Source organism: Pavona decussata, unplaced genomic scaffold, assembly GCF_977016875.1.
Source record: "Pavona decussata unplaced genomic scaffold, jaPavDecu1.1 SCAFFOLD_43, whole genome shotgun sequence".
Taxonomy (NCBI): Eukaryota; Metazoa; Cnidaria; class Anthozoa; order Scleractinia; family Agariciidae; genus Pavona; species Pavona decussata.
The window spans coordinates 296677-321871 of NW_028145465.1; the positions used below are offsets into that span (position 1 = coordinate 296677).

The 25195-nt window shown below is 37.8% G+C and overlaps 4 protein-coding genes across 4 annotated transcripts in view; 2 read left to right on the forward strand and 2 right to left on the reverse strand.

The window, feature by feature from the left end:
• LOC146482810 (mitochondrial inner membrane protein Mpv17-like) overlaps nt 1-22915 on the reverse strand; it is a 30043-nt gene extending 7128 nt beyond the window's left edge. The window contains exons 1-2 of the mRNA XM_085106721.1: nt 22786-22915; nt 20573-20742 (exon numbers count right to left, since the gene is read on the reverse strand). Of these exons, the coding sequence (XP_084962847.1) occupies nt 20573-20742; nt 22786-22876 (261 nt within the window). The 5' untranslated portion in view covers nt 22877-22915. The remainder of the gene's footprint in view (nt 1-20572; nt 20743-22785) is intronic.
• LOC146482811 (uncharacterized) lies at nt 7128-10823 on the forward strand. Its single transcript, XM_085106719.1, has 3 exons — nt 7128-7380; nt 7805-7862; nt 8518-10823. The coding sequence occupies exons 1-3, from the start codon at nt 7132-7134 to the stop codon at nt 9651-9653; spliced, it is 1443 nt and encodes a 480-aa protein (XP_084962845.1). The 5' UTR covers nt 7128-7131; the 3' UTR covers nt 9654-10823.
• On the reverse strand, nt 10880-13119 carry LOC146482812 (uncharacterized). Its single transcript, XM_085106720.1, has 3 exons — nt 12856-13119; nt 12420-12679; nt 10880-11987 (listed from the first exon to the last, which is right to left on the reverse strand). Exons 1-3 carry the CDS (start codon nt 13115-13117, stop codon nt 10881-10883), a joined length of 1629 nt encoding a protein of 542 aa, XP_084962846.1. The 5' UTR covers nt 13118-13119; the 3' UTR covers nt 10880.
• A 509-nt stretch (nt 22916-23424) lies between the features above and the next one.
• Nucleotides 23425-24930, forward strand: LOC146482813 (uncharacterized). The gene has a single exon (XM_085106712.1). It carries the CDS (start codon nt 23794-23796, stop codon nt 24913-24915), a length of 1122 nt encoding a protein of 373 aa, XP_084962838.1. The 5' UTR covers nt 23425-23793; the 3' UTR covers nt 24916-24930.
• Nucleotides 24931-25195: the final 265 nt, after the last annotated feature.

Consider the following 25195-nt stretch of genomic DNA (forward strand, 5'->3'; position numbering starts at 1 on the left):
TTTAATCTGATTGTTTTGTCTGTGTTGTAAAAAGACTGAGACAGATAAATGCAGCTGCAGTTTTTGTTTCGAGAGTTTGTAAAATAGTTTCGTATTTCCCTGTCATTGACTGTCCCAGTGTTCAAGTAATCGTCGAAAATTACCAACTTTTGATTTTCGTCGTTCATTTCTGACAATGGAATTATCTCATCGTTGCTAGCTTCAATGATATCATAACCATATTTTTTTGAAAAAGGTTCAAAAATCTTTAACAAATGTTGATATTTGGCTTGTTGCAAGTTTTTTGCATACAAATAAATCTTGTCAAAATACAAAAGCGGCTTCATTATCATGTGAAGTAAAAGATTGGCTTTTCCACTCCCACTTGGAGCGCAAATCAACATTCTAAAACATCTGTCCGGCATGTAAGGATACAACTTGGTGAAATCACCATTATCTTCTTTTATGTCGTAGTTTGGTATTTCCATTTACTAATACCAAACAAAATATTTTTCGATTGCGGTTTGTTTTTGATACGACTCGCAATACGACTCGCAATACGACCCTTTTTCATATTTAATTTTACATTTTTGAAAAATTTTGTTGAGTAAAGATAAAATGAGTTTGCAAAATTGGAAAAAACTTGCCGATGAAAAAACAAAAGCAGGCCAAAATATCAACGCAATTAGGAAAGCTATCAAACAAAAAAAGATTGCAGATACAATGGGAGAAGCTGAAGCAGAAAGACTTTTCAGGCCCATAACATCCGGTTTGAAGGAATTGGCTAAACCTCAACCTATAAAAAGGATTGTCAGAAAAAAAGCACCAGGAGTTTTTCCCCCAGATTATGGAATAAATATCGAAGATGAAGTTCCAGATTACAATCTTGAAGATTTGTTTGATGAGGGAGTTCAACCGCAAAGTACAAAACAAATTGTTCCAAAACCACCCTCTTACGATGACGTTCTCAAAGATTTGGAAACAGGAAAAAAGAAAATGTCGATCGATCCTGAGTACAGCTCCGCTGGGGACCAATGGTCTATGCCAGAACTTGAAGACCCTCCAGAATACGAAGAAGATGAAGTTCCGGATTATTCCATTTTTGATGAAGACAGAATAAATGAGACTTTGGACGAACTTGGTATAGCCAATTATGATGATATTGAAGCACAACTCAACAGGGTTGATATGACAGCAAAAACTAGACATACTTATTTATCAAAGAAAATCGAAGAGGCGACCAAAAAAAGACAGCAACTTCCAGGCTACAAAACACATATCACAAAGCAGTTGAACAAAGGTATGATTAGTCAAGCTGAAGCTCAGTTTGGAAGAAAAGTGATTGATGACACCAGAAAAGTTCTTACCGACTACATTAACTATAATAAAACCAAGTTGAAAAGTATCAAAGGATCTGGTCCAAAAACAAAGCGAGGTGGAGGTGTCTTTTTTCTAAACCCAAACGAAGCCTTTAAAAAATTAGAGTTGATCACTGGATCAATTGGTGCTGGTAATAATAGCATACAACTCAGAAACGCTGGTGTTTCCATTCTTGATATTTTATTTAAAAATTCTTTGATAAACAAATCTCAGTACAACAAAATTTACAAAAACTTTTTTCATTTAGAGTAATAAAATATGCAAAGACAATTGGTTTTATCTTCTCACAGCGTCAAAAATCAAGGACAAAACAAACCCAGCGATTTCACAATCGAATATAACAAAGCGATTCAATTAAATCCAAACAAACAATATGAAATGGGTTTGGATCGAATTATTTCCATGTCTTTCACGTGGTTCAATATTACAGCAGGTTTAAAAAACCAAAAAATAAAATACTCTTCGGATGGTGGAAGTACTTGGAAAGAAATTGTTTTTACTCCAGGCACATGGAACTACGTTGATTTTAATGATTACATCAAGGAAAAAACAAAAACAGGAACTGCCAGCAACCCCTCATATCCGATCACTCTGGAATTTGACAACACCACATATAAAGTAGTAATCACGCTTGCAACAAACTATCAAATTGATCTCAGAGTGTCAGATTTTAATGATCTGATTGGATTTAAAAAACGAGTTTTAACCAGCACTGAAAATATTGGCGACTACACTCCAAATCTAAGCCAAGACACGGAAATTTTAAACATACATTGTGATTTGATTTCAGACAGTCTTGTTGATGGCGATGAAACGGATATTTTATACACATTTGGTACAAATGATTTGAATCCATCATATGCTTTTACCAAAGAACCCAGAAGAGTTCAATTTAATCCAGTAAATAAAAGTGTTATCAACACAATTAGAGTTTACATTACCGATGGAAAAAGGCGGATAATTGATTTGAATAACGCCGACACTGCTTTTTCTCTGATTTTGCGAGAAAAAATATAAAAAATCTTTTAATAATAAAATGCAAAGTTATCATTATAAAAAAACTTTTCACCCAAAACTGGGAAGATTTATTCATGTCCACAAGGGATCCGGTTTGATTGTGGACAATATTTTTAACCCAATGAAAAAATTGTTTAGCACCGCAACCAAGGCTGTTTTGAAACCTCTTGCTAAAAAAGCCTTAAAGTCTGGAATAGAAAGTGCCGGTGATAAAATCGGGAAAAAAGCAGTTCAATTTGCAGAAGATAAAATAAATAAAAAAGTTGCCGAAAAATCGGGCCATCTTTTTATAAAAGACTTAAAAAATTTAGGAAAACCAAAGGTAGTAAAAGCTCCAAAAAAAGAAGAAGAAGATTACAATTTAATTTTGAACAGACTTATTTCCGGAAGTGGGATGAAAAAGAGAAAAAATAAAAAAAAATAAAAAGTTTCTGAGAGATAAATAAAAAAGATGTTTAGAACACGAGATAAACTTCAAAGATACGAAATGGTCAAGTTTTCCCTTGACGATCCCATCGTGTTACCTGGAAACAACAGTTCCCAAAATAAAACCGGATACAAGTTTTCAATCAAAAACAGGTCTGCTTTTTATGATTTTTACAAAGGACGTTTCGAGGTTACTTTGGAATTGCAGAAAAAAGCTGATGGAGCCGGTTATGCAGCTGCTGACCGAATCACAATGATCAATGGAGCTCATTCTTTGATCAAACATTTGGTTGTTAAATCTGAAGGAAAAATTTTGTATGATAGTGACAATGTTCACAAAGTTGTCAACTTGAAAAATTTACTTGAGTACAGCGCTGATTATAGTAAATCGGTTGCTGCAAAGGGTTTTTGGTATCTTGATACAAATGGTTCAACAGCAAATACAAATACAGGTTTTGAAGCAAGACGAATTTTAACTCAAGCTACAAACAATGATGGAAGCGGTGGTGCCAAGAAAATAAATAAATCCATTCCGTTGAACAGGTATAGTTTTTTTGAGGAGTTGCAAGACAAAATGCTGCCTCCAATGTCTGATATGACATTTGAAATTACACTAAATAATGATGCTGAATTGATTCACAAAGCAGCAGCTGCTGACGATGGTCGGGTAGTAGTAACCAAATTCCATCTTTTTCTACCAAGAATGATTCCAAAAGCTAGTGCATACAAGGAATTCATTGAAGATTTTCTCAAACCGACAAAATGGACTTATATGAAAGATTTGTACAACCAGAGTGCAAGAACGAGAGCAGTTCAAAACGAGTTTCGAATCAATACATCCTTGAAAAATGTAAAGCATGTATTCATTTATTTTCAGAGGTCGAATCCTCCAAACAATGAGGAATCGGAGAGAACTCCGTATATATTTGACACATTCAAGTTGAATTCTGCTGATTCTAACAGCTCTTTTGCAACATGTCGATTGACTTATGGAGATAACGCATTTTATCCCGAATTGGGGTTTAACGCCGAATCGAAAAATGACATTTTTGAATATTTGATGAATTATGCTTACAGAAGTGATGATTTTAACACTGGAACGCAGTTGAATCCACATAATTTTGAATCTCTTTACGGTCTTATCTATTTCGATTTGACTTATCAAGAAGAGGGTGTGGCTGAAGACCCAAAACAACTGATTTTAAACTACACATTGAATACCGCTCCGACGGCCGATGTAAAAGTTCATGCCATTGTTTTTCATGAAAGTGAGGTTATTGTTGATAAAGTTGGAAATCAAATCATGATTGTTTGAGTCAAAAAATCTCAAAAAATTTTTATTTTATTTGATTCAAATAAAATAACGATGACTCAATTGTATGAGATTAACATTTCGCTTTCTGAAAATCAGAAAAAAACTTTGAGTAAAGCCTATCATGAAAAGGAAACGATTACATTACGTTTGAAAAATGACTCTCTATCTGGGAGTGACACTCTTTTAGTACCTAAAACAACTGTAAACAGGTTGGAAAAGAATCGAAAACTAAACAAGGGAATGGATATCAAACTTGCAAAAACAAACATTAGAAAACAAGTTGGTGGATCACTTTTGAGTTCTATTTTAACACTCGGTAAAACCTTTGGCCCCGAATTGGCAAAAACTTTAGGAATGTCAGCTCTTTCAGATGTTGTTTCAGAAGGAGCATCTCAACTTGTTAAAAAGATATCCGGTGGAGGAGGTCAGACGGGTGGTTTTTTGATTCCAAATTCCAAAATACAACAACTCATCGCAAACAAACATCTATTGAGTGATAAACAAAAAATGGATATTATAAATGCCCTGCAAACAGGTTCAGGAGTACACATCAAACCAACAAAAAAACAAACGGGGGGTTTTCTTGGTTCACTTTTAGCATCAATTGGAATTCCATTGGCTCTTGAAGCTTTCAAAAAGATGACGGGTTCAGGAGGTCCTAGAATGGGTAAGGCTCCCACAGCCAAACAGGATGGTGGAGCGGCTCCGAGACTGGGTGCATATCAACCACCACCCCCATTTTTTGGAACATGGGAACAAGTTCCCGGAACAATCGGCGCCGGAAAAAAAAAGACGAAAAAAAAGACTGGGGACGGTTTACTTTTAGGAAAAAACAGTCCATTCAATCAAATACCATTGTTGGGGGCAATATTTTAAAGTTTGAAAAAAACATTCCGATGAGTAACCACGATTTGGAAAAATGGTGCCACCGTTTGAAAATACCGATCGATACAGGTGGTGTTTTGTCAAGAGACCAAACTGTTCCACACAATCACAAAATGGCTTTATTCATTTACAACCTCGAACCGTCATATATGAGTGGAAGTCATTGGGTTGCAACGTATGTAAAAAATGGTGTAATCAATTATTTTGATAGTTTTGGATTACCTCCTTTTCAGGAGATTGTAAATCATGCAAAGAAAAAAAATCTTACTCTTATTCATCAAAACGAACAGATTCAAGGATTGTTGACAACAACTTGTGGATACTTTTGCTTGTATTTTTTGAATGAGATGAATAAAGGTAAATCGTATTTTGATCTTTTACAAGTATTCGACGTAAACGATACTTCGAAAAATGAAAAATTCATTGAAAAATATTTTGAAAAAATAATCTAGTCTAATTGTAAATGAAATCTTATTGCGTAAAACAGAGAAAACAAACTGAATGTGTTGAACCTTCAGGTTACAAGCGTGCTAAAAATGGTAGACTCATGTTTTTTTGCACATGTGCAGAATGTGGAATCACAAAAACTAAATTTGTAAAGGAACAGGGAAACTAATCGGCCCGTCTCTTCAGCGTGAGTCTCAAGGGGCGGGCATTCTTGACAGTGTGGCATCAACCGGTGCTGACATGTTAATTCAACATGGCATTCCTTGGCTTGGAAAAAAAGCTGTTGAGATGGGGCGTTATTATGGAAGTGAAGCTTTGAGAAACCCAAAACTTCAAAAAAAGGCAATCGATTATGCATTGGAAAAAGCTGCACCGCTGGTTCAAAAAGCGGGTTCAGAAGCGTTTGATCAATTGTCAACAAAGATTCGACCTAATAAAAAATACAAAACCAATAGAAAAGATTTAGACCAGTTGGGTTCCGGTGTATTGGATACAATATTGGAACAATTTGGAACTCCAGGAAAAGCTGCATCAAAGTCGATGGATGTTGTTGGTAAAATCATTCCTTCAACGCAACATGTTTCCGATGAATACAAATCCGGAGAAATCGCAAAAAGAGCGTTCAGCACGGACACCGGTGTTTTGTCAAGTCAATTTTGGACAGGAAAGGCTGGCAAAAAAACATTAGAAAAATACAAAGATTATCCTTGTGATAGCATGGTAAAAATAGGAAGTAAATTTCACAATACACCAGCTTGTTCAAGTTATAAAAACATTGGTTGGCATCCTCCAAATTGGGGTGAATATGAAAAAGGAATGAAGGGCAGATCAATCTCCGGCGGTTCAATTGATATTCACAAAGCCATCGGAAAACTACCAAAACCAAAAGGGGGTTGGACTCTTCCGGGACACAAGTTTACAGGTCCTTACAATGATTTAGAAAATCAGGTAAGATGGGATCCAAAAACAGGTGAAATACTCGAGATATACGACAAACCAACGGGTAAGACCGATGCGATAGCGATGCAACATGACGTTGATTATTCAGTTTGCAAAGATGATAAAAAATGCAAGAATGAAGCCGATAGGAAAATGGTCAAAGCGCTGGACTCTGTTCCTTATAATGAGAGACAATGGGGTCACTGGATGGCTCGAAATATGATTAACACAAAGCAAAAACTTGGTCTCGGCGTTCCAAAAAACGTCAAAAGCCGTCGGGTAAAGACATTGGGTGGCAAGAAAAATTAGCAGATGAACTGCATAGACCCATAAAAAGAAAATTCACCCGACGGCGCGTCATTGTGAATCACATCGATGAGATATGGGCTGCTGACCTTGTTGAGATGCAGCAGTTCAGCAGATGGAATAAAGGTTATAAATATCTTCTCATGATAATCGATGTCTTTAGCAAATACGGTTGGATTGTACCATTGAAGGATAAAAAAGGTGAGACCGTAACCAAAGCATTTCAAAACATCTTTAAAAAAGGTAGAAAACCGGAGTTTGTGTGGACTGACAAAGGTTCAGAGTTTTACAACAGACATCTGAAAGACTTGCTAAGAAAACATGAGATTGAACTGTATTCAACAGAAAATGAAGAGAAATCGTCAGTGGTGGAGCGTTGGAACCGAACCATTAAAAATAGAATGTGGAAGGAATTCACTGCTCAAGGCAATTCGCCGATGTCACGCGACGGCCATCTTAGCATGAAATCGAGGCGATGCGTGCTGTTGTTTACAGCAACTGTTGCCACCGCAACTCCTCGTCGCAACATGCCGAACAAAGACAGATGTTGCGTACCTTTGTGTCACAACAAAAGGTCCGCCGAGTCACGAAGACAAGGGATAACTTTTCATAGGTTTCCAGCAATTAAAAAGGCCAAGAAAGATTGGGTCATAAAAATTCGCCGAGATGTGGGCAAATTCTTCAAGGTGAGCCGATGTTTTTTGTTCGCATTATTTCACATCATGCACAAGCTTGTCCACTTTTTCCCGCCGGCGGCCGACCGCGGCTGTTAAGCTGCATGTGCCGTTGGGAGGATAAAAAGTGCAAAATGTTATTTTTATCATGATTACATACATTATTGCCAGTTTGAATTTACAAACGTTTTGACTTGCTTGATGTTTACAAGTTGTAAATTAAACGTCGTTGTCACATTTGTCATTTTCGTGCGGCTGACTATTTACAGTAGTAAGCTTAAGTACAACAACAACTTGTTGTTTCAGATATCAGACAGCACAAAGGTGTGCTCCGAGCACTTCCAGCCACAAGACTTAAAAAAAAACATTAACAAGGAAAACTGTGGTTGCCCAGGGAGCAGTTCCTTGTATATTTAAATGGACCAAATCACCTAAGAAAAGGCCGACATGCAGAACAACAAGCAGGATTCAGCGAACGAATTTGCCGCACACAGGTATTTGCTTGTTTTCGTACTAAACACATTTTCTATTTTACAATTTTTGTAGTCCGGAATTCACTTTATAATATAGGTATATAAAAAAAGGTAAATTCCGACAAAGAAAGGCAATTCCGAGAAACTGTATTGCGTAAAATGTAAACATAATTTGATAAAAGTTGGCTCGATTCATCGGCGCGGCCCGGAGGTCGTTGTTTTGATTGTTTTCGTTTTCAAATTAGACTGTCGTTTAATTAGTGGATAGTCGTTTGTTTCTGCCTTGTAATTGTGTACCAGTACTACAAGAGCTAATCCGGAGCGGCCTAGCGAGCAGCTATTTTTTGAGGTTAAAATATTCTCATCTGCGAATCGATCGGAAAATACACAGATAAAATATTAGATTTTAGACTACTCGGTCGCTAATTACATGTCTGAGTCAATAAGATGCAATAACATGTAAATGAATAAGTGACTGCGTCTGGAAGGTATTCTATTATACAATCTATAGCCTTTTTGTTCTTTTGTTTAATTCTGGCTTATAATTAAAAAGTTGTACATAATAATGTTGCTAAGAGCACAATTTCATGCAAATTGTTGTTTGTGTTATTATAATAATTAAAGGTATAAAAAAGTATGTGTGGATCTTATTAACGCCCGAATTATTTTTATTCAGTTGTAGAAAATGTTTGTGAACAGGAAAGTGAAGTTCCAGAAACCTGCACACCAACTATTAACAACCATGACTATATTACCAGTGAAGATCAAGTCCAGACACCATCTACTGAGGACATGCTCTTAGCTGCTCAAAACAGAATCCATGAGCTGGAAACAAAGCTAAATCATTTACAGGCAGTGCATTCTTTTGTGGACCTCCAGTCCAAACCAGATGAAATAACAAAATTTTACACAGGATTCCCCTCATATGATGTTCTAAGTGCCACATTTTATGTTATTCAACCAACTGCTGAAAAAATGTTCTCATGGTCCCAAATGCAGCGTTTAAAACATAAGGGGGTTGAGGAAGTGGATCAACTTAGGGATGCGATGAAGAACTGCAAGTTAAGCTTGTTTCACCAATTCTATTTATTTTTACATAAATTGCGACTGGGATCATTTAACCAGGACCTTGCAGACAAATTTGGCATTTCAGTTGCAACAGTCAGTCGTGTTTTTATTTCATGGTCAAATTTTTTATATTTTGTGTTTGGCACTATGCCAATTTGGCCTTCAAGAAAAAAAATTCAAAAACACATGCCTGAGTGCTTCAAAAAGCTCTATCCAAGATGTCGCGGGATCATCGACGCATCAGAGATTAAAACAGAAGCACCTTCCAGTTTAATGCTGAACACTGAATTCTACTCTTCTTACAAGAGCCACACCACATACAAAGGGAATGTTGTCATCTCCCCCTCTGGCGAGGTAATTCATGTGAGTGGACTGTTTGCTGGATCGATCTCCGATAAGGAACTTGTGAAGCAGTCTGGCCTTTTGGTATTACTTGAACCTGGTGATCAGATTCTTGCTGATAAGGGATTCACAATCAAGGACCTCCTAACCCCCATTGGGTGTGAGTTAGCAATACCTGCATTCCTTAGCAGCAAGGGTCAGTTTACAAAGGAAGATCTGACAAAGAGCAAGCGCATCCACAATTTGAGAGTGCATGTCGAGCGAGCCATACGGCGTGTCAAAGAATTTCATTTCTTTGATGGCATCATTCCTCTCAGCATGGCTGGAAGTGTCAATCAATTGTGGACAGTGGCATGTCTCATAACTAATTTTCAGGGGCCACTATTTTATGAAAAATCATAATTAATATTGAATACTAGCTTGTGAGGGCATGGGGTAGGCAAAGCTTAATGCTCCCTACTACGGGAAGTTGGACGTTCCCGCCCTAACCAGAGTCTTAAATAAATCTTTAGGTTCCACTCATAACTACTGATTTTTAGTATAAATATATGTTAAAATTTAATTGAGGGTAATGGGCACTGGGGTAGGGCAAGCTTATGCTTCAGCCTACTGCGGGAATATGGACGCATCTGCCCACCAGAGTCTGGGGTGGCACCTTTGGCAAGTGCCAGCAACCCCTAAGCCACCCTTGTTAGGGTAACAATTATAGCCTAGACTAAAAACACAATTCAGCTTATAATATATAATATCATGTGATATGATGTGATGTGAAGTAATATAATGTAATGTATGTAATAGTAAAATAATATTTAATAGTACTTATAATAAGGGGAGGGGGTTCAGGGAACCACATCGATTTGAAGCTCAACAACAACAATGAGCAACAATGAGTGGGGATGGTGACCCCATGATACCCCTGCATGCTAAATGGGTAATAAAATAAAATAAACAACAATGACTGCACAGTCAACACAGTGGTCCACCGCCAAAAATAACATGACATAAAACAATTATTAACATACGCCCTTATCATGATCAACGGGCTTATTTCATGCGACAAAAACACATTGAAACTATTAACACTAAAGCGCTATTTACAAGAATATTATAACTAAATGTCTATTTACAAGAAATAATACTCCATAAGAATGTATGCAAAGTATGCCTGCACCAGAAGAAACCGGGGGAAGGACTACCAAAAACCTTTTCCCCGGGAAGTAAGCAAATGTGTGTACGGTAACAAAACGGTTTAAAGTGAAACATTGATTTTTCCAATGTTGTCAACTGAACATAGAATACTGTTCAGTGACCAAAAATTTCGGTGGAGACTGAATGTTCAAGCCAGATACCTAGCACCTTTGAAGAATAATTTTTACATAGTAATTCTAGGGGCGTAGACAGGATTTTTGATTGAGAGAGGGAAGGGTGCTGGCTGCTGTCTAGGTGCAATGTTGGTCATGCCCCCACCCATCATTGGAAAATTTCAAACATTATGTCCAGAATTCTCCACTCTACTGCCCAAATGGCAACATCTTGGACACTACTACGGTACTTCATGATGGCCAGTGGGTGAGGGGGGAGGGGTATTTTAGGACCATCCCCTAACTACGCCCCTGAATTCAATCTTAATTAATTTCCTGAGGCTACTGATGCTGGTAGAAAATAATTGAAATAAAATTGATGTAAATTGTCACAGATGTTTGAAAATAAGTTGTCATCTTTGTAGATTCGTTCATAATGGTATTCTTTTTGGCATTGCACAAAGAACTCTGACCACCCACTACCAGAAATCCCCAAGCAGCCAATCACTTGATAGTAATATAGGTGGCTTTTCTTAAGAGAGTATTCTCCTGTTGTTAGATCTTGTTGGAGGTATGGCACATCTTTCCGCTCGTCTTTCATAGAGCACTTGATTTCAAAGAGACCCCAGGGAGAACTTTCAGAAGGGTCGTACACCCTCCTATCTGGACTGCAACCGAGATGGGGCACACTGGGATTGATCACAAAACCAACTTTGAAAACATCGCGATTGAAATGTTCGGCGTAAAATTGGGCCACCTCGTCCTCGTGTTCTATTCCATATTTCATAGCAGCGGTCTGGATTTTTGATCCTCTCAGCAATCGATCAGCAAGGGTTTCAAAGTTTTTTCTCCTAGAACACACATTTTTGAAATTTGACGCAGTCAGACGGTAGTTTCTTAATCTGTACCAGTCTTTACTGAAAGACTGCTCCCTTGTTTGACGCTCATAGTCCTGGGACTGTTCTTCGGTAACCCGAAGGCTATCGAAGTGGAGTTGTTGTTGTTCATCCAGAACTATGGGTGGATATGTCAAGTGCGGGAAGTTGAAATTTGGTGCTTCAGTCATCCCAGAATGACTCACACGAGAGTTGTCAGAAGCAGAGAGTGGTTGCTGGTACGACAACACACAGCCTCTGGGGACCATCCCAAACCTGCTGTCTACTAGCGGGGTATCCTCGTCACTGTCTGGCCATATTCTTAAAAACCCTGGTTCAGGAGTTGTGTCCTTAATCAGGGGTTTCAAATCTCGAGGCACATCCAAGTCTGCAAGGGGCTGTTTGAAGGGCGTGTACACCTTTGGGGCAACACCGGATATTTTTTGTTTTTTCTTTATACCGGTATCGACTGTAGGGGGCTTACATGGGGGCTTCTCAATTGTCACTTCGGACATTGGCCTTGGTTTGATTCCATCAACTCTTTTTGGAATATGCCATGTCTAAGAAATAAAATCAATCGTTTGTAAACACAATTGTAGGCTCGTAAAACTTAAACTTTATTCACCACGTGTCAGTTCTTTACCTAAATCAAAAATTAGTAATTTTTAACACTTCCGCATAAATTTTACGAATTAAACAAAGTTCAATTTTTACGTTTACCCACGTGTGGCTTCTCATACACGCATTGCCTCTCGACTCGTTTTATTTTATACGTATACGTACGCACGTAAATATAAAGCCAGTTAAATTCACGATCGTAAATTAACTTTTACGTTCACGAGTGGCTTTTCATCAGCTTTCATAAATCGTGTCCCGTTTTGTTTATGCATGTAAAGCCAGTTAAATTCACTCCCAGACCCATACACAATTTAATTCCACTTTAAAAATTCTATTTTCCCCAAAAAAGAAAAGAAAAGCTGTTTGACACATACCTGAGGCAATGATGTTTTCGAAACAATCGGCGGAACACTTTTCAAACCAAGAAGTTGGTAATGATTTAACGCATACAGTAAGCCAATTGTATGTTGACACAAGCCTTTCCCAGCGGCACAGCTGCAATTGAAACTGTCTATTCCGACATCGTTTTGATTAGAAAGGACAACAGTGATAAAGTGTGGTTCCTCGTTTTTCTTCATGCTTCTAAAACAACGGCAACGCACGGCACAACCAACTGTCCTTGAGGGGTTTCTCACTGCGTGTGACATGTAAAAGAAAAAACGCTAAAACACGGCTATCAATTATCGATGGAACTAGACGAAGCCGGACTCCACGAAAAATGACAGAAAAACCACTTAAGCTTAAGCTTACTACAATCAAAACACAAACACAACTGCTTATCGAACACATTTTTATTGAGAAACCACAAACCTTGTACATCATGAATAAAACCTTCATGATAAAACTTGTACCCTCTTGACAACGTGGCCTTTATAGGAAGGTTCTCCTGTGCAAATTTTTCTATAAACGAGCCAGTGATAACTGGTATTTGGTCGAGGTTTTTGTGCCAAAACTCAGACACAACAGAAACGGTCGCCATCGCGACCGCCATCACTACAATCCCGACAAGTACACCAGACACGCATCGCCTCGATTTCATGTTGGAAATTCCCAATATGGCCGCGCGTGACATCGGCGAATACTGTGTATCTGGAGATACTACCCGAAATATTGAAGCGGTACAACAACACCAAACATCGTTCGATAAAAATGACGCCGGCAGAAGCGTCGAGGAAAGAAAATGAAGGAACCGTTTACTTCAACCTTTTCGGTGATACCCATTTTGCACCAACCTCAACAAAGCCAAAATACAGAGTCGGTGATAAGGTTAGAATTTCCAAGTACAAACGTCCTGTCTTCGACAAAGGATACACACCCAATTGGTCAGAAGAAGTTTTCACAGTCGATAAGATACAATTCACAAATCCGATCACTTACAGACTCAAAGACCTCAGTGGTGAGGAGATATCCGGTTCTTTTTATGAACAGGAGATGCAGAAGGCTGTTCAAGACGTTTACCGTATTGAGAAAGTGATTCGACGAGATGCTCGAAAAGGTAAAGCGTTGGTAAAGTGGAGAGGTTACCCAGAAAAATTTAATTCCTGGGTGGATATAAACGATCTGATGTAAAAAATTTAAAAAATTAATTTAAAAAATATTTTTGTTAACTATAATAAAAATGACAAAATATATGACTCTTCGAGAGCTTCAAAAAATGGCTGTTGGGAAAAAAATCAAATACTACATGAAGCTATCAAAAACAGAGTTGGCAAAAGCGTTAAATATTGACGAAAAACTGGTATGTAAACCAAAAAATGCAAAAGAGATCTTGATCACCAATGTTAAAACGCAAGTTGCCACAAGATGTGAAAGTATATATCGGTGTTCAAAACTGTTGGAGAAAAATCCCGGTTCGGTTCATTATTACTTAAATTGTGGAAATGAGTTCAATGACAAGGATGGAAATAAGGTCAGATTGTCTTTCGCTTAAAGTTTTTGAAAAATTTTTCATTTCACGTTTTGTAAAATGAAAAAATAAATTTAAAAAAAATAATTTTTTTATTATATTTAATAAAAGAGAATGGATTCAAAGAAATTCACAAATTTTAAAAACCTTGCAAAAAATCTTGGTTCACGGATTTATTCAAGTTTGAGAAAAGCAAATTTTATCAATTCCATAAATAAAAAAACTTACGAGAGAGCAGACTACACAAGCTGCACAAACGGTGCAAATTAAAGAAAAAATTGATGCCGCAGTCAATTGGGGAAAGAAAAAGGTGGAAAATTGGGGTGTTTGGTTAAAAAATAAGGCTCCAAAATCCGTTGTTAACGAAGAGATTTACTCTTTCAAAAAACTTATGAACGAGATCGAAAAAAAAGATACGAAACCTGAAATCAAACAATATGAGATCGTTAAGATTGGTGAGATTTCAAATAAAAAGTTCAAAACGTTTTTTGATAAATTCAGGGTTGAACCCAACCAATCAACCGAAATCAGTGTAGATAAAATATTGATGGAAATGGCAAACAAAGTCATAAATAAGAGAGGGTTGAAAGACGGTGACAAAATAAGATGGATAATCAGTCACCCGTCGTGGAATAAACCTATCAGTTCAAAATTAATCACAATCAAAGGAAAACTCGATTCTGAAATAACAAATAAACTTTCAGGATTCGTTGAATACAAACAGGTACCTTTGTCTGAGGTAAAGTTTGAAATTCAATCAACAAAGATTCCTCGAGGTGCTGGTAGATTAATCGTTACAAATTCAAATCTGAAAAGGAAGAAAAGCGTCATTACAATAAAAAATGACGATTCCATTTGTCTTGCTCGCGCTATTGTAACAGCTGTTGCAAACATTAACAAAACAAAATGGACACAAACACAATTAAAATACGGATTCAACAGATCACGAAAATTGCAAAAGGATATGGCTGAAAAACTTCATGAAGAAGCGGGGGTTGAAATCAATGAGTTTGGATCAACTTTAGAAGACATTAAGACATTTGCAAATCATCTCAAAATTCAAATCAATGTTGTTGATGCTGAATATTTTAACGAGTTAACGTTTTCAACCGAAAATGAACATAATTCTCAAATGATTTACCTTTACAAAAACGGTAATCATTTTGATGTAATAACGAGTATGACAGGGTTTTTGTGTAAATCTTATTATTGTCACACGTGCAAAAAACCGTACAAAAAACGTGATTGTCACAAGTGCCCTGCAAAATGTATTGCGTGTTTCAAGTACTTTGCAAATGGAAATAAATGCCGCGGAAAAGTGATCGAATGTAACGATTGTAATAGGTGTTTCTTTGGTAAAAATTGTTTTGAGGAGCATAAACGCGAAAGAAGTGTCAAGGATGGATCAAAATCGGATATTGTTTGTGAAAAAGTTTGCAAATGCCTCAAATGTGGGCGAATTGTGACAGACGGGCTTGAAAAACACATATGCGGACACAGTAAATGCAGTAATTGCAGACAGTACTGTGATATGAACGAACATAGATGCTTTATGGTGAAAAAAAATTCCAAAGGAGGAAACTGTGTTGGGTGTGTTGAGGAAAAAAAGTGTTATTCTTGTAAAACGAGAACCGATAAATACATTTTTTATGATTTTGAAACAAATCAAGAAACCGGTGTCCATGTCGTCAATTGGGTTGACTGTGAAGATTTTCATGGTAATAAAAACACGTTTGAAACGATTGATGAATTTTGTAAATTTGTTTTCGAAAAAGATAATGAAGTTTTCACTTTCATTGCTCACAATGCAAAAGGTTACGACGCTCAGTTTATCAGGAATTGGTGTATTGAAAATGGGATGAAACCGTATTGTATTTATAACGGAACAAAGATAATGAGTATGGAGGTTTCGGGGCGAAGGTTTATCGATTCATTAAACTTTGTGGCTGCTCCTTTAGCATCGTTTCCAAAAACGTTTGGTTTAACAGAGTTGAAAAAGGGGTATTTTCCTCATTATTTTAATAAGAAATGCAACCAAAACTATGTTGGACCGATCCCTAGTAAGAAACATTTTGGTTTTGATAGAATGAGCTCGTATGGTAGAAAAGCTTTTGTTGAATGGCACCAAGCGCGAGTTGATGAAAACTATGTCTTTGACTTCAAAAAGGAATTGAGAGAGTACTGCAGAAGTGATGTTGACATTTTGAGGAGAAGTATGTTAAAATTTAGGAATGATTTTATTGAGTTGGAAAACATTGATCCTCTTTTATACACAACAATTGCATCAGTTTGTATGACTGTTTACCGTTGCAACTATATGCCACACAACCAAATTGGTGTTGTAAAAGATTCCGCAAGAGGAGAAAAATTTAGTAAAATAAGTATAGCTTGGTTAGACTGGATATCTGAGAGAGACGGGGTAAATATTAAACATGCTCTCAATGGTGGCGAAAAAAATTTGACAGACATTGGAAAAGTTGATGGATTCTGCAAAGAAACAAAAACTGTCTATGAATTTCAAGGATGCTTTTGGCACGGTTGTGAAAAATGCTTTTCAAGCGATACAATCAACACAAAAAATCAGATGGATATGTTGACTCTCAGGAATAGAACAAAAGAAAAGAATGAAAGGATAATAGACTGTGGGTGGAATCTTGTTGAAGAATACGAATGCGGGTTAAAAGAAAACAAGGAGTTTTTGAAATTTTTCAAGGGTTGGGATCGAGAATGTATTGAACCTCTAAATCCAAGGGATGCGTTTTTTGGAGGTCGAACAAATGTAACAAAACTGACATACGATTTCAAAGAAGGTGAAAAAGGAAAATACGTTGACTTTGTCAGTCTCTACCCAACAGTGCAATTCTACAAGGATTATCCTGTTGGCCATCCGGAAAAGTTTTTTTTGCCGGATGAGTACGATTTAAATTGGTTTGGTTTTGTAAAATGTAAAGTGCTACCTCCGCGTGGTCTTTATCACCCTGTTTTACCTCTCAAAATGACATGTGGAAATGCAGAAAAGCTGTTATTTCCACTCTGTAAAAAATGTGCTGTTTTAAAATCACAGGAAAAATGTTCGCATTCGGACGAAGAACGAATGTTTGTTGGTACTTGGTGTACAAACGAATTGAATGTTGCTGTTGAAAAGGGATATGAGATTCAAAAAATATTTGAGGTGTGGAATTTTCAAAACCGATCAAATGAACTTTTTAAGGGATATGTCAAAAAATTTATGAAGATAAAAATGGAAAGTAGCGAGCTTAAAACAGGAAAAGGTTGCACATACAAATCAGTCGATGAGTATCGAAAAGTTGTAAAGTCAAAATTAGGGATAGAGCTTGGTGAAATAAAATTCAACCCCGGGATGAGGGCAATCTCCAAACTGTGTTTGAATAGTTTATGGGGAAAGTTTGGGCAAAGAAACAACATGAAAAAATCTGTATATGTTGTTGAGCCACAAGAGTTTTACAAAATTTTACTAGATGAAAAGATTGAAGATTTGAATATTCATTTTATCAATGAAGATATGGTTGAAATGAACTACAACCTGAAAGACCATTTTGTCGATAACAGTAATAATACAAACATATTCATTGCGGCTTTCACAACCAGTCATGCAAGAATGATGCTTTATTCAGTGTTGGACAAGTTGGGAAAAAATGTTCTTGGATTTGATACTGACAGTTGTTGGTATATTGAAAAAGAAAAAGGACCGACCATCGAAATAGGTGATAACCTCGGTGATCTTACCGATGAGCTTGGTGGACATTACATTGAAAAGTGGTGCGGAACAGGGCCAAAGTCTTACAGTTATTGTACAAGTAATGGAAAAACAGTATGTAAAGTAAAAGGTTTCACACTCAATTACGAAAACAGTCAATATATTAACCAGCAGACAATGAGACAAATAATCGAAGGTCAAAAGAATCGGATAACAACAGTCAACGAACAAATGATAACCCGAGATAGTAAAACAAAGGAGGTAAAAAACATGTATCAGGAAAAAGACTTTACAATGTGTTACGATAAAAGGGTGGTCGCAAAGACTGAATCAGGAATTGAGACTTTCCCCTACGGCTATTAAAATTTCCACACAGACTCACGCCAAAAGGCGTGCTATGCGCATGCGCCAAGGTAACTTTTTAATATTATTTTTCACGCATGCGCAAAAGCTGGTGCGCCAAGGTTACTTTTTTTATATATTTTTTACACTTTTAACTGAATTATGTTTGTTGGGTTTGAGTTTGGGTGGATTTTTTAGGTTGGGTTTTGTTGGGGTTGGGAGCACACCTTTTGGATGCGCGGTAAAGTCGCGCCCTAAGGTGTGCTATATAACTACTCTGTCAGAGATACAGTGTAACATTACACAAAAATTGGAAAAACCTAACATTACATACATAAACATAATTGGCAAGCTAAACCAAGATGAAAGTTCTTTTACTGCCCACTCTAAAGAAGAGAAATATTAAACATACATGTACCTAAACTTTTGTAAATGTTTAAAGGTGTAATTTTAAGCATTCATGGAACTACTACACTTGTATATCAATAATTACGTGTAGTGCTAATTAGCATTTACAGAACTACTTCTGATATATTAATTTTGTTGAGTAATTATTACATGAGTTCACTCATTTTACAGTTAAAGGTATTGTTCCAGTTGCCAACCCTTAGAAATTAACCAAAAATAGAAGATCTTGAAAGGAACATAGCATATGAGATGGTGGGACTCAATTCACCCACTTTGACCTAGCCTGTGAGCAAGCTCTCTTTAAGGTCAGCTGCAGAAGGATAGCGCAAGCGGCAAGCAATGCAAGCTGCAAAAGCTTAAAGGCGGTGCTTACTTTTGTTACTGTGCATACGTTCTGCACATCTCGAGATACTCAGGTTTCCTATAGGTGCTTGCTTATGCCTCTGGATTCCTCGAGGAACATAGGGCCGCAACGACACTCCTCCAACGCACTCGGTTTTGGCTCGTCCTCTTCAGTTCGGCCCACGACATTCCGGTAGACTTCGTCTCGGCTTCAATGCTTCTCCGCCAGGTCTGCTTCGGGCGACCAACTTTGCGCTTCCCCTGTGGATTCCAGTCTAAAGCCTGTCTGGTGATGTTGGTTTCAGGCTTCCGCAAAGTATGGCCAATCCAGCTCCATTTTCTCTTCTTGATTTCAGTCTCCATTGGGGTCTGATTTGTTGTTGCCCACAGCTGTTCGTTGGAGATAGTCTCTGGCCATCTGATGTTGAGGATGTTTCTGAGGCATCTGTTGGTAAAAGTCTGAAGTTTGTGGGTGCTGGTCTTGGTCACTCTCCACGTTTCTGAGCCATAAAGCAGGACTGACTTCACGTTGGTGTTGAAAATGCGGATCTTGTTGCGGAGTGAGAGGGCTGTTGATCTCCAGATTGGTCTCAAGGTGGTGAAGGCGTGTCTGGCTTTGTTGATTCGGCACTTGATGTCTTCGTCTGTCCCCCCGTCTTTACTCACGACGCTGCCCAGGTAAACAAACTTGTCAACTTCTTTGATGTTTTCTTGGTTTAGCTGTAGTGGATCTTGCTGCTTGTTGTTCACTCTCATGGCCTCAGTCTTTCCAATGTTGATTTGGAGTCCAGTCTTTACTGCTTCTTCTGCCACACGACAGAGCTTCTCTTGTGCGTCTTGATGCCTATGGGAGAGAAGGCTGATGTCGCCTATAGGTGGTGCCTACTAATACAGAGGTATTTTTTTGCACTGTTTAAAACTACATTTATGTGGAAAAACCAGAACTTAGAAAGTGTTCTTGGTATCCAAAAAGAAAATTGACGGTAACCATGCATTTTTCAGAGATAATAAAACCTCGATTAAAAAAAAAAAAAACCTCAATGTACATGCCTTTATATTTTACGGCTTTCTAGATTTATTGTTGCTTAATTATCTCTAAAAAAAAATGCGTGGTTACTGGCCTGAATACCCTCAGTTTTCTTTTTGGATTCCAATAGCCCTTGCTAAGATCTGCTTTTTCTGCGTAGTCTGATAAACCATGCAAAAATACTTCCGTATTAGTAGGCACCATCCTTAAAGAGATCTTGCTGGCACTGGCTTAGTTTGACCCACCAGTATTTTTGGTCTCATGATTATCACAGGGTAGTCATGTACATGTACATGTAGGAGTTTGAAAACAGGTGATTAAAAAAAATCCTTTGCATCTGAAATTATCCACAGAATAGAAGTATTTGTTCTTAGAATTTAATGTTAGAGAATTGTAATATTCAGTGGGTTGAGTCTTGGTTATTAAAATCTTTCGGTGTTGCATCTGAGGACAAACTTGATATCATGTCACTACTCTCATATTCTATTGTCTCACTTATCACAGGTTTGTTTGACATCCAAGACAAGTACATATTCCAACACAGGGACACCAACTGAACAAAATTAGCCCTGTGCTGAAGAGGAACCAAAGAGAAGTTGACAGCCTGCACAAATGGCCAGACTTTCTACGCTGTGAAGATAGTCTTGACATATCTCTCCCGCAACAACAGTTTTATTTCCTGGAATTCTTTCCCAGCCAGTGTTCCCGAAAGAGTGTAAAAAAAGAATATAATAAAAGGGCCATATATAGTTTGGTCTACAATCAATTTCTTGACAAACTGTACCTTGGATGTTGGAGGTATAAAGCGCTCCAATGTAAGAAACCACATCCTTTGAATTGGCTCAATAATAGTTCCCATTATGGACATCCGTAGAGTTCTTCTGCCATCGTGATTGAAACCTCTCTTTTCAACGAGTTGTTGGGTGAAAATATCACTTGTAGTAAACATCGCAGCTAAAAATCATCAAATGTAATGAATAGTGTCAGTACTCCATATTGCTACATGTACAATGTATTGAAATACTGTTTTGAAATAATTATTTGGCTTTTCAGGATCCCCTCCCCCTTGAGACTTCAAATGAACTTCTTTGGCTTATGAAGTCACATATTCACAAAAATAATTTTATACCAAATACCAAGTCTAAAAGACATACATGTACATGTATTATTAGCTGCCATGAATCCAACAAATTTGTCTGGAGTTTCAGTGGTCTTGAAAGATGGCCAAAATCCCATGTTCTTTTCCTGAAATTATTTCAAGCTGTGTAAATGTCTTCCAAGAAAAATGGCACAATTGAAGGGGTGCCTGGAAAAAAGCCCTAAGTGACTTCTGATCAGTTGCTAGATTCTCCTTCCAAATTGCCTTGTATTCACTTGTGGAACAAAAGGAGAATTTGATCTTACATCAAAAGTCACTTGGGGCCTTATTCTACACACCTCTTCAATTAGAAACTGTATATAAATTATAAACTATAGTATAAATGAATACAACATATGGGGCACGATTTCTGCACCTGTAGCCCAACACGTTATTAAACTTTGCACACATTGCGTGGTTCAAACTCTAATAATGCTTGTCAGTTTGGAAGAGGGTTGGTAATTGATGGTGGTAAATGTATAATTAATTTCTTGGGCTGTGAAATCTTTCCTAACTTCATATTGGCAAGGATGATAAATTTGTGATTTGAAGATTTTCTAACCTGGAGCAATATTTATAGAGAGGTACAGTAAGACTTCTTTGAGATTAATACCTGTAGTCAAACCTGCATGTGTGACCACCTCTCATAAATGACCAACTCCAATAAGCGACCACCTATCCAAAACACCAAATTTTCCCAGTCAAAGCCCTATAGTTGGAACCTCTCATAAATGACCACCTTTCATAAGCGTCCGTGACCATTTTTTGAGGTGACGGCATTATGTTTTTTAATTGTTTTTGACCTCTTGTAAGCAACCACTTGACAAAATGGTCTAATCACCATGGCTGCTGTATGTACTACACTACTCAGAGTTTACGAAGAACCTTTAATAACCACCTAGCCCTGCTCATAAGTGTAACTAGGAAAATGTATGCAATAAATTCTTTTCAAATAAAGTAGATGTGTCAGAACAGAGTTCTCAGAAGAACCCCTCACTTGGTTTGACTCTTGTAAGTGACCATCTCTGCTAAGTGACCACCAAATCTTGGTATTTTGGGTGGTCACTTACAGGAGGTTCGACTGTATAAGCTTTGATTAGAATAAATGTATGCAAAGAAACTGAGAAATCAACCTATTTTTTTTGCCTGCACCTTGGCCTAGAGCATTTGCCAGTTTGTTGTCAAAAATCCTAATGCCCTGGGGGGTGGTTCGGCATGGGGTGAGAGACTGGACGGCTCAGTGAGCCATCGAGCCACAAAATTATTAACCTTACTATTTCTTTAATCTCTGACCACGACTGGCGAGCCACTGTCACTGTCGATTCGAACCACTAAATCATAAACTTTACTCCGTCTTTAAACTCTGACCATGACTGACGAGCTGGTTACTTATTTTTGTCGAACCACTAAATTATAAACCTTAGACTGGCGAGAAGCCAGGCCATCAAGCCACTAAATTATAAACATTACTCCTTCTTTAAACACTGACTGCGACTGGCGAGGCACCAAACCGTCTCAGATTTTTAACTCTTTTTTTTTTTTTTGTGGCCCTGTATTTTGTTAACAGTTCTGTGCCATCCACTCGATTAGCCGTTTTGCTATTTGGATACAAGCTACATGTACTTGCCAAATTTTTAAGTTCAGGTTTTCTTCAATTTACATTTACCCTGCAACAGAGATTGTTGTTTAGTTTGTTACATTATCCTGTTGTATAATAGGCAAAAGAAGTTAAATTAAGTAAGCTTAATTGTATTGAATTGAAAATGAATTGACCTTATGTAAAGTCATCAAATCTATTAGAGACAGCTACACCTTTTCGGTCGTGAAAAATAATTTATAGATCAATTGAATTATCATACCTGTAGTTAAGGTTTGAGTCCTCCAAGGGTTTGTGGCGAAGTATCCTTGATATGCTGACCAAACTCTGGCTAAAAACCTCAAACCAACCATCCTCCATCCTTTAAATCTTGATAAGCGGGTCGAACGGCGATTATCACCCAGGCAAAATGGCAGGGAGCCTGGGAAAGATACATTCTTAGTTCCCAGGCTTCCTCACAAGCTTTTAGATTATTTTACCTTATTTCACCTAACTTTACAGATGTATTACACCTCGCTTTTTTTTAAAATTTTGACCTTTTGGTTTAATATTTCTCGTTAAATGTAAATGTCCATTTTCTAAATGGGGTTTCCGTGAAAAGAGAAGTCTTTTTATAAAATAGCTAACATACTACGCGCGTTCTGATTGGTCAATAGAGTTTCCAAACCTATGTACTATTGTACCGATAAACTCCCGCTGCTCTCCCGCTGGAGATTTCTCGATAATGGCCCGACGAGCGCGACGAAAACTTTCCGAACTTCGACATATTGTCAGGCTTTGATGTGCTTTTGCCGCACAATAAAAATTTGGAGCCAAATTCTAAAAAGGAGAGCTTAAATACTGAGACAGAAGAGGAAAGGTCGAGCAAAAAGAGAAGATTTACCGATGTGGAAAACGAAGAACTTGACTCGATCGTCGAAAATGCACAAGCCAAAAAAAACCAAGCAGGCAACACAGTGGGCAGTTTCTGTATTCACAGGTTGGTTTTAATTACATGAATAATCTTTTAGCCTGGCTTTACACTGAAACTGTTATTTTATAAAATAAACGTCTCAATAGTATTGATAAACAGTACAAAATTTGTAATTTATTGAAGGTTTATATGCCAAAGTCAAGTTGTTTACAAATAACTTGAAGCGTTTAAAACAATTAAAACCGACTTCAACCCGAGTACAAGGTATTTGATATTAACTGCTCAAATCACAATTCCTCTTTCTCTGTTCACCTAGAGTGGAGTAAACAAAAGGCTATTGGCGTAAGTCTGGCAGAAATGGCGGTCGAAGAGCTGGACAGGAATCTGAGACAATTCTACGCCGAAGCAAGAAATAAAGAAGGCGAAAATTACAGCCGCGCGACTCTTCTCTCCTTAAGAAATGGCATTGAGAGATATCTAAACACACCACCACACAGTTTAGGAATAAGGTTCACTCACGACCCACGTTTTGTCCTCTCAAACCAAATGCTTGACGCCAAAATTAAGCAGCTTAAGCAAGAAGGCATGCAAAACACCAAGCACAAACCAGCAATAGAAAAAGAAGACCTGGCCAAGCTCAAAACAAGTGAAGTTTTTTCACTCACCAAGCCGCTGTCCCTCTTGAGAAACGTCTGGTTTCATGTTTCTCTGTTTTGGTGTCGTCGTGGGTTTGAAGGCCAGAGAAACCTCAAGAAAACAAGCTTTGCGTTTGAGAGAGATGCAACAGGCTGCCCTTTCGTCACCATGACGCACGACGAAACGACAATGAACCATCCAGGGGGAATTTCAGAAGTGGAGAGCTTCGAAAAAAATGGCCGAATGTACAAAACCACCTGTACAACCGATGGCTATTCTGCTCTGGAAGTCTTCCTCACAAAGCTCAATCCACAATGCGATGCACTATTTCAGTATCCGAAGAGAAATTGGCGCCCTTCAGATAAAGTGTGGTATGAAAATCGGCCACTCGGAAAGAACAAGTTGTCTTCATTAATGAAAGAAATCAGTGTGGAAGCAGGTCTGTCCCGTACCTACACCAACCATTCGGTGAGAGCGACAGCCATAACCCTGTGGGCCAACGCCGGATTAACAGATCGAGAGATCATGGCAATTTCTGGCCACCGCAATGAAGCGAGCTTGCGAAGCTATCACAATCAGCCATCAGTAAATCAGCTTCGAAAGTGCAGCGACGTGTTGACAGTGGCACTTTGCGAAGATGAAGAAGTACAAACATCTGCCGTTCAGCAAAGTACAGCTACAAGAAGTCCATTCCAGCAGCTGCCGTGTACAAGTTCCACAATAAACATAAACAGCGTCTCGACAGGAATGGCTCACCATAACACAGTTGCGACGTCCACGGCATACAGCAACATGTTTAATTCATGTAAAATCGGCAGTGTAAATATCACTTTTCATCAGTAACTGCTATCTGCTGATAAAAAGTATTCTTTCGCCAAGGCATTAACCTTTTTTAGCCACATTTTTGTGAGAGTTTGACAGTAATTCAACTTAAAAAACACTTTCATTCTTTCGCTCAAACTGCGATGCGTCCTTCGGCTTATGCTCAAAATAGATCCCGATTTGTGATTGGTTCTCCCGCTTTACTGATGAATTTTAAGAGAATAAACAACTTGATCAAGTTACAAAATAAAAAGCGCCGATTTCTAAGTGTTTTTGTCCAAGTAGTTATTTCATAAAAGCA

Excerpts from the sequence above, each read along its gene's own strand:
- LOC146482811 (XM_085106719.1), top strand. The coding sequence starts at position 7,132 with ATGTCACGCGACGGCCATCTTAGCATGAAATCGAGGCGATGCGTGCTG. Across the intron at positions 7,381-7,804 it reads ATGTGGGCAAATTCTTCAAG|AAAAGGCCGACATGCAGAAC; the intron begins GTGAGCCGATGT and ends AAATCACCTAAG. Across the intron at positions 7,863-8,517 it reads AACGAATTTGCCGCACACAG|TTGTAGAAAATGTTTGTGAA; the intron begins GTATTTGCTTGT and ends ATTTTTATTCAG.
- LOC146482812 (XM_085106720.1), bottom strand. The coding sequence starts at position 13,117 with ATGTCACGCGCGGCCATATTGGGAATTTCCAACATGAAATCGAGGCGA. Across the intron at positions 12,680-12,855 it reads TTTTATTCATGATGTACAAG|TGAGAAACCCCTCAAGGACA; the intron begins GTTTGTGGTTTC and ends TGTCACACGCAG. Across the intron at positions 11,988-12,419 it reads CGAAAACATCATTGCCTCAG|ACATGGCATATTCCAAAAAG; the intron begins GTATGTGTCAAA and ends TTTATTTCTTAG.
- LOC146482813 (XM_085106712.1), top strand. The coding sequence starts at position 23,794 with ATGGCGGTCGAAGAGCTGGACAGGAATCTGAGACAATTCTACGCCGAA.